Source organism: Salmo salar, chromosome 17 (genome assembly GCF_965601325.2).
Source record: "Salmo salar chromosome 17, fSalSal1, whole genome shotgun sequence".
In the NCBI taxonomy this organism is placed as follows: domain Eukaryota; kingdom Metazoa; phylum Chordata; class Actinopteri; order Salmoniformes; family Salmonidae; genus Salmo; species Salmo salar.
Window position 1 is genome coordinate 28,961,583 of NC_138307.1, and position 8,418 is coordinate 28,970,000.

General features: G+C 51.0%; 1 protein-coding gene across 4 annotated transcripts in view; it reads left to right on the forward strand.

Moving 5' to 3' along the window:
* Window positions 1–8,418, forward strand: part of slc9d1 (solute carrier family 9 member D1) — a 174,704-nt gene that overhangs the window by 279 nt on the left and 166,007 nt on the right. For all 4 annotated transcript variants that reach the window (XR_014381150.1, XR_014381152.1, XR_014381151.1 and 1 more), the window contains exons 2-4: window positions 306–406; window positions 892–1,169; window positions 7,803–7,970. Coding sequence is in view for 1 of the 4 variants with exons in the window: in XM_082963747.1 (XP_082819873.1) it covers window positions 915–1,169; window positions 7,803–7,970 (423 nt within the window). In the remaining 3 variants the exon portion in view is untranslated. The remainder of the gene's footprint in view (window positions 1–305; window positions 407–891; window positions 1,170–7,802; window positions 7,971–8,418) is intronic.

Genomic DNA, 8,418 nt, shown 5'->3' on the forward strand with positions numbered 1-8,418 from the left:
CGATTTTATTTACCACGAATTTAAGCATAAAATAGCATACCCGCTGAATATGTAATTCAACATTTAAAACCATGATCAGAACACTGTCAGCTGTAACTCCAACCTTGTTTTCTCCAGTGAATGAATGGTCTCTGTACTTCATATGAATATGTAATATTACTGCACAGCTAATGCAAAATACGTGTTGGCTATTTTTGTGTTGTTACGGATGGTTTTCATTATTTAGTGATGTTGGAAATAATTGTATTCTATAAGCCTGTGTGTGTCTACACCTTCATGAACAGTGGTGTCATTGATCAACACAGGTCAGTAGGAGTAGCTGATTCAACCCTGAACTGCGCACGAGGAGGGACATAGGAGTGGTCTGGAATATAAACATAACTAACCCTGACCCATGTACACAAAGGTACTTTGCTGCTAGTATAAATTATAAACGTTTTTTCAAAGCCATAGGTAAAGCATTTGTGCAGTCTTTGGCCTCCATTTTATTGTTGACTCAGTGTGGTGTGACCTGCTTCTTCCCGGAGCTAGCTCGGGCTGTCAGCTGTGTGTGGTGAGGCAGGTAAGTCAGGTGTGATGTGTTCTAGAAGGATATAGGTCAGGTAGTTGTTCCTGAGCAGTTGTTTGAGCAGGTATGAGCCCCGCCCCATCCTCTCTATGGAACTAACCTCTCTGGTGATTCCGCTGGCTGGGAAACATTTATACAGCCTGTGTGTGTTGGGTTTGTTATCATAGCCTTTCTCTTCTCCTGTCTGCCACCAGCCTCTCTCAGTCCATAGTCTTTGTTCTCTCCATTCCTGCTCATAGTCTTTCTTCTCTCTCTCTCTCTCTCTCTCTCGCTCTCACTTTCTCCCCCCCTCTCCCTCTCTGCCCCTCTCTCTTTCTCTGAAGGGGCAGCAGCAGTAGTAGGTTGGATGCGGGTTGTGTGCGCGGTGCTGTGCCTTGGCCTTGTAGGGGCGCTGCAGCGGGACCAGGTAGCTCAACATGCCATCAAGCTGCATCGGGGCAGGAGTGCTGTGGCCAAGCACGCTTGGAGCTGGGTGTCTGATAACTGCCGGCGCCTGGGCAGCCTCATCCGACAGAAGAACACGGCCATTAAGAAGCTAGCTGTGGCTGCAGCCGCTGTGGGGCGAGACCACTCCCTCTCAGATCCAGAGAGACTCTTCCAGGTGTTATTACCTTGTTATTAGAGAGACTACCTGGTTATTACCTTGTTATTAGAGACTTAACTTGTTACCTTGTTATTACCTTGTTATTAGAGACTCTAACTTGTTATTACCATGATATTAGAGAGTCTAATAACTTGTTATTACCTTGTTATTAGAGAGACTCAAATACCTTGTTATTACCTTGATATTAGAGAGACTCAAATACCTTGTTATTACCTTGATATTAGAGAGACTCTAACTTGTTATTACCTTGTTATTTATTAGAGAGACTAAGAACTTGTTATTACCTTGTTATTTATTAGAGAGACTAAGAACTTGTTATTAGAGAGACTAAGAACTTGTTAATACCTTGTTATTAGAGAGACTAATAACTTGTTATTACCTTGTTATTAGAGAGACTCTATCAACTTGTTATTACCTCGTTATTAGAGCGACTTTCCAGGTGAGCTTTTTAACCCCATCTCACCCTAACCTGGTACTTAACTTGGACAGGAGCTCACCTGAGCTGAGTACCAGCACCTCAAATGTTCTACTGCTGGAGCTCCTGCACCTCTATAGCAGTGGCTCCCAACCTTTTTCGGTTACTGTTACCGGAGTACCCCTGAAGTATCCCCTTGTGCATTTTACCAGTAGGCCTATTACCACATGGGTCTCCTCAAGTACCCCGTGTGGATAGGCCAAGTACCCGGTGTGGATAGGCCAAGTACCCGGTGTGGATAGACCAAGTACCCCCGTGTGGATAGACCAAGTACCCCCGTGTGGATAGACCAAGTACCCCCGTGTGGCTAGACCAAGCACCCCAGTGTGGATAGACCAAGTACCCCGTGTGGATAGACCAAGTACCCCCGTGTGGATAGGCCAAGTACCCCGTGTGGATAGGCCAAGTACCCCGTGTGGATAGACCAAGTACCCCCGTGTGGATAGGCCAAGTACCCCCGTGTGGATAGGCCAAGTACCCCGTGTGGATAGACCAAGTACCCCGTGTGGATAGGCCAAGTACCCCGTGTGGATAGGCCAATTACCCCGTGTGGATAAGCCAAGTACCCCGTGTGGATAGGCCAAGTACCCCGTGTGGATAGGCCAAGTACCCCGTGTGGATAGGCCAAGTACCCGGTGTGGATAGGCCAAGTACCCCGTGTGGATAGACCAAGTACCCCGTGTGGATAGGCCAAGTACCCTGTGTGGATAGGCCAAGTACCCCGTGTGGATAGACCAAGTACCCCGTGTGGATAGACCAAGTACCCCGTGTGGATAGACCAAGTACCCCGTGTGGATAGACCAAGTACCCCGTGTGGATAGACCAAGTACCCCGTGTGGATAGGCCAAGTACCCGTGTGGATAGGCCAAGTACCCTGTGTGGATAGGCCAAGTACCCGTGTGGATAGACCAAGTACCCCGTGTGGATAGGCCAAGTACCCCGTGTGGATAGGCCAAGTACCCCGTGTGGATAGGCCAAGTACCCCGTGTGGATAGGCCAAGTACCCCGTGTGGATAGACCAAGTACCCCGTGTGGATAGACCAAGTACCCCGTGTGGATAGACCAAGTACCCCTGGTTGGGAACCACTGCTCAATAGAATATTAGCTCAAAAGTATTGTGGAGCTCCTGCACCTAAATATAATGGAGTAATATGTGGAGTAATATGTTAATAAACATAACTGAACCTTCATATGACCAAGCCAGGGCACTGTTTAGTCAAAACTGACCTTTTAAAATGACTCTTAATCTCCAGATGTGTGTAAATAAAGGAGAGGAAACTACTTTAGAATATTGAGGTGCAGCCCTTGTCTCACCCATCTTACCTTCTCTATCCCGTGTCTGCCAAGTGAACACAGTCTGGTTGTGTTCCTGGTTGTGTTCCTGGTTGTGTTCCAGGTTGTGTTCCTGGTTGCGTTCCTGGTTGCGTTCCAGGTTGATTTTCCAGGTTGCGTTCCAGGTTGATTTTCCAGGTTGCGTTCCAGGTTGCGTTCCAGGTTGATTTTCCAGGTTGCGTTCCAGGTTGCGTTCCAGGTTGCGTTCCTGGTTGCATTCCTGGTTGATTTTCCAGGTTGCGTTCCAGGTTGCGTTCCAGGTTGCGTTCCTGGTTGATTTTCCAGGTTGCGTTCCAGGTTGCGTTCCAGGTTGCGTTCCTGGTTGATTTTCCAGGTTGCGTTCCTGGTTGATTTTCCAGGTTGCGTTCCTGGTTGATTTTCCAGGTTGCGTTCCAGGTTGATTTTCCAGGTTGCGTTCCAGGTTGCGTTCCTGGTTGCGTTCCTGGTTGCGTTCCTGGTTGATTTTCCAGGATGCATTCCTGGTTGATTTTCCAGGTTGCATTCCTGGTTGATTTTCCAGGTTGCGTTCCAGGTTGCGTTCCAGGTTGATTTTCCAGGTTGCGTTCCAGGTTGCGTTCCAGGTTGCGTTCCTGGTTGCGTTCCTGGTTGATTTTCCAGGTTGCATTCCTGGTTGATTTTCCTGGTTGCGTTCCAGGTTGATTTTCCAGGTTGCGTTCCAGGTTGCGTTCCAGGTTGATTTTCCAGGTTGCGTTCCAGGTTGCGTTCCAGGTTGCGTTCCTGGTTGTGTTCCAGGTTGCGTTCCTGGTTGATTTTCCAGGTTGCGTTCCTGGTTGATTTTCCAGGTTGCGTTCCTGGTTGATTTTCCAGGTTGCGTTCCTGGTTGATTTTCCAGGTTGCGTTCCTGGTTGATTTTCCAGGTTGCGTTCCTGGTTGATTTTCCAGGTTGCGTTCCAGGTTGATTTTCCAGGTTGCGTTCCAGGTTGATTTTCCAAGTTGCATTCCAGGTTGCGTTCCAGGTTGATTTTCCAGGTTGCGTTCCAGGTTGATTTTCCAGGTTGTGTTCCAGGTTGATTTTCCAGGTTGCGTTCCAGGTTGATTTTCCAGGTTGCGTTCCTGGTTGATTTTCCAGGTTGCGTTCCTGGTTGATTTTCCTGGTTGCGTTCCTGGTTGATTTTCCAGGTTGCATTCCTGGTTGCGTTCCAGGTTGCGTTCCTGGTTGATTTTCCAGGTTGCGTTCCAGGTTGCGTTCTAGGTTGCGTTCCAGGTTGCGTTCCTGGTTGATTTTCCAGGTTGCGTTCCTGGTTGATTTTCCAGGTTGCGTTCCAGGTTGATTTTCCAGGTTGTGTTCCAGGTTGCGTTCCAGGTTGCGTTCCTGGTTGCGTTCCTGGTTGCGTTCCAGGTTGCGTTCCAGGTTGCATTCCAGGTTGTGTTCCAGGTTGTGTCCCAAACAGCACCCTGTTCCCTGTGTAGTACACTACTTCTGACCAGAGTTGTATGTTCCCTTGTCCAGCAACAGGAGGCTGCTGAGGGGAGGACGGCTCACAATAATGGCCGGGACTGCACAAATGGAATGGAATGAAACACCTGGAAACCATGGAAACCATGTGTTTGATGTATTTGATACCATTCCACTGATTCAGATCCAGTCATTACCACGAGCCCGTCCTCCCCAATTAAGGTGCCCACAGCTTCCTGTGGTGTACACTCTGAAGGGTCCTAGTCTAGTGTCCTCTCTCTTCTCTCCCCCGTCCAAGGGTCCTAGTCTAGTGTCCTCTCTCTTCTCTCTCCCCCGTTCAAGGTTCCTAGTCTAGTGTCCTCTCTCTTCTCTCTCCCCCGTCCAAGGGTCCTAGTCTAGTGTCCTCTCTCTTCTCTCTCCCCGTTCAAGGGTCCTAGTCTAGTGTCCTCTCTCTTCTCTCTCTCCCCGTCCAAGGGTCCTAGTCTAGTGTCCTCTCTCTTCTCTCTCTCCCCCGTCCAAGGGTCCTAGTCTAGTGTCCTCTCTCTTCTCTCTCTCCCCGTCCAAGGGTCCTAGTCTAGTGTCCTCTCTCTTCTCTCTCTCCCCCGTCCAAGGGTCCTAGTCTAGTGTCCTCTCTCTTCTCTCTCCCCAGTCCAAGGGTCCTAGTCTAGTGTCCTCTCTCTTCTCTCTCTCCCCCGTCCAAGGGTCCTAGTCTAGTGTCCTCTCTCTTCTCTCTCCCCAGTCCAAGGGTCCTAGTCTAGTGTCCTCTCTCTTCTCTCTCTCCCCCGTCCAAGGGTCCTAGTCTAGTGTCCTCTCTCTTCTCTCTCTCCCCGTCCAAGGGTCCTAGTCTAGTGTCCTCTCTCTTCTCTCTCTCCCCCGTCCAAGAGTCCTAGTCTAGTGTCCTCTCTCTTCTCTCTCTCCCCCGTTCAAGGGTTCTAGTCTAGTGTCCTGTCTCTTCTCTCTCCCCCGTCCAAGGGTCCTTGTCTAGTGTCCTCTCTCTTCTCTCTCCCCCGTCCAAGTCTAGTGTCCTCTCTCTTCTCTCTCTCCCCCGTCCAAGGGTCCTAGTCTAGTGTCCTCTCTCTTCTCTCTCTCCCCCGTCCAAGGGTCCTAGTCTAGTGTCCTCTCTCTTCTCTCTCCCCAGTCCAAGGGTCCTAGTCTAGTGTCCTCTCTCTTCTCTCTCTCCCCCGTCCAAGGGTCCTAGTCTAGTGTCCTCTCTCTTCTCTCTCTCCCCCGTTCAAGGGTTCTAGTCTAGTGTCCTCTCTCTTCTCTCTCCCCCGTCCAAGGGTCCTTGTCTAGTGTCCTCTCTCTTCTCTCTCCCCCGTCCAAGTCTAGTGTCCTCTCTCTTCTCTCTCTCCCCCGTCCAAGGGTCCTAGTCTAGTGTCCTCTCTCTTCTCTCTCTCCCCGTCCAAGGGTCCTAGTCTAGTGTCCTCTCTCTTCTCTCTCTCCCCCGTCCAAGGGTCCTAGTCTAGTGTCCTCTCTCTTCTCTCTCCCCAGTCCAAGGGTCCTAGTCTAGTGTCCTCTCTCTTCTCTCTCTCCCCCGTCCAAGGGTCCTAGTCTAGTGTCCTCTCTCTTCTCTCTCCCCAGTCCAAGGGTCCTAGTCTAGTGTCCTCTCTCTTCTCTCTCTCCCCCGTCCAAGGGTCCTAGTCTAGTGTCCTCTCTCTTCTCTCTCTCCCCGTCCAAGGGTCCTAGTCTAGTGTCCTCTCTCTTCTCTCTCCCCCGTCCAAGGGTCCTAGTCTAGTGTCCTCTCTTCTCTCTCCCCCGTTCAAGGGTCCTAGTCTAGTGTCTTCTCTCTCTCTCCACCATCCAAGGGTCCTAGTCTAGTGTCCTCTCTCTTCTCTCTCCCCGTTCAAGGGTCCTAGTCTAATGTCCTCTCTCTTCTCTCTCCCCCGTCCAAGGGTCCTAGTCTAGTTTCCTCTCTCTTCTCTTTCTCCCCCGTCCAAGGGTCCTAGTCTAGTTTCCTCTCTCTTCTCTTTCTCCCCCGTCCAAGGGTTCTAGTCTAATGTCCTCTCTCTTCTCTCTCCCCCGTCCAAGGGTCCTAGTCTAGTTTCCTCTCTCTTCTCTTTCTCCCCCGTCCAAGGGTCCTAGTCTAGTGTCCTCTCTCTTCTCTCTCCCCAGTCCAAGGGTCCTAGTCTAGTTTCCTCTCTCTTCTCTTTCTCCCCCGTCCAAGGGTCCTAGTCTAGTGTCCTCTCTCTTCTCTCTCTCCCCCGTTCAAGGGTCCTAGTCTAGTGTCCTCTCTCTTCTCTCTCCCTGTTCAAGGGTCCTAGTCTAATGTCCTCTCTCTTCTCTCTCCCCCGTCCAAGAGTCCTAGTCTAGTGTCCTCTCTCTTCTCTCTCCCCAGTCCAAGGGTCCTAGTCTAGTGTCCTCTCTCTTCTCTCTCTCCCCCGTTCAAGGGTCCTAGTCTAGTGTCCTCTCTCTTCTCTCTCTCCACGTCCAAGGATCCTAGTCTAGTGTCCTCTCTCTTCTCTCTCCCCCGTCCAAGGGTCCTCGTCTAGTGTCCTCTCTCTTCTCTCTACCCCGTCCAAGGGTCCTCGTCTAGTGTCCTCTCTCCTCTCTCTCCACCGTCCAAGGGTCCTAGTCTAGTGTCCTCTCTCTTCTCTCTCTCCCCCGTCCAAGGGTCCTAGTCTAGTGTCCTCTCTCTTCTCTCTCTTCCCCCGTCCAAGGGTCCTAGTCTAGTGTCCTCTCTTCTCTCTCTTCCTCGTCCAAGGGTCCTAGTCTAGTGTCCTCTCTCTTCTCTCTCTACCCCGTCCAAGGGTCCTAGTCTAGTGTCTTCTCTCTCTCTCCACCGTCCAAGGGTCCTAGTCTAGTGTCCTCTCTCTTCTCTCTCCACCGTCCAAGGGTCCTAGTCTAGTGTCCTCTCTCCTCTCTCTCCACCGTCCAAGGGTCCTAGTCTAGTGTCCTCTCTCTTCTCTCTCTCCACCGTCCAAGGGTCCTAGTCTAGTGTCCTCTCTCTTCTCTCTCTTCCCCCGTCCAAGGGTCCTAGTCTAGTGTCCTCTCTTCTCTCTCTTCCTCGTCCAAGGGTCCTAGTCTAGTGTCCTCTCTTCTCTCTCTTCCTCGTCCAAGGGTCCTAGTCTAGTGTCCTCTCTCTTCTCTCTCTACACCGTCCAAGGGTCCTAGTCTAGTGTCTTCTCTCTCTCTCCACCGTCCAAGGGTCCTAGTCTAGTGTCCTCTCTCTTCTCTCTCCCCCGTTCAAGGGTCCTAGTCTAGTGTCCTCTCTCTTCTCTCTCCCCGTTCAAGGGTCCTAGTCTAGTGTCCTCTCTCTTCTCTCTCCCCTGTCCAAGGGTCCTAGTCTAGTGTCCTCTCTCTTCTCTCTCCCCTGTCCAAGGGTCCTAGTCTAGTGTCCTCTCTCTTCTCTCTCCCCTGTCCAAGGGTCATAGTCTAGTGTCCTCTCTCTTCTCTCTCCCCTGTCCAGGTTCACACTCTGGAGGTGTTCCAGAAGGAGCTGAATGAGAGCGAACGCTCAGTCTTCCAGGCGGTGGTGGGCCTGCAGAGGGCGCTGCAGGGAGACTACAGGGACGTGGTTAACATGAAGGAGAGTAGCCGTCAGAGACTGGAGGCCCTCAGAGAAGCAGCCATTAAGGTGAGGGCAGGAAGAGCAGAGCAGCCATTAAGGTGAGGGCAGGAAGAGCAGAGCAGCCATTAAGGTGAGGAGAGGAGAAACTTGGTTTTGATAGGAAGGTAGTGAATGTGATTAGTCGGTCTCCGTGGTAACAGCCGGGCAGAAAGGTTCTGTATTCTGACCAGCTGGAGAGGTTGGAACTCTTATCTCTGATTGGATGAGCCAGAGCAGGGGCAAGTGGGGCACAGCATTACTCTGCAAAATACACTGCTATCTGTGGAGGCCAGATCCGTGTGTGTGTGTGTGTGTGTGTGTGTGTGTGTGTGTGTGTGTGTGTGTGTGTGTGTGTGTGTGTGTGTGTGTGTGTGTGTGTGTGTGTGTGTGTGTGTGTGTGTGTGTGTGTGTGTGTGTGTGTGTGTGTGTGTGCGCGCTTGTTTGCCTAATATATATGGGTGTGTGGGTGTTTATT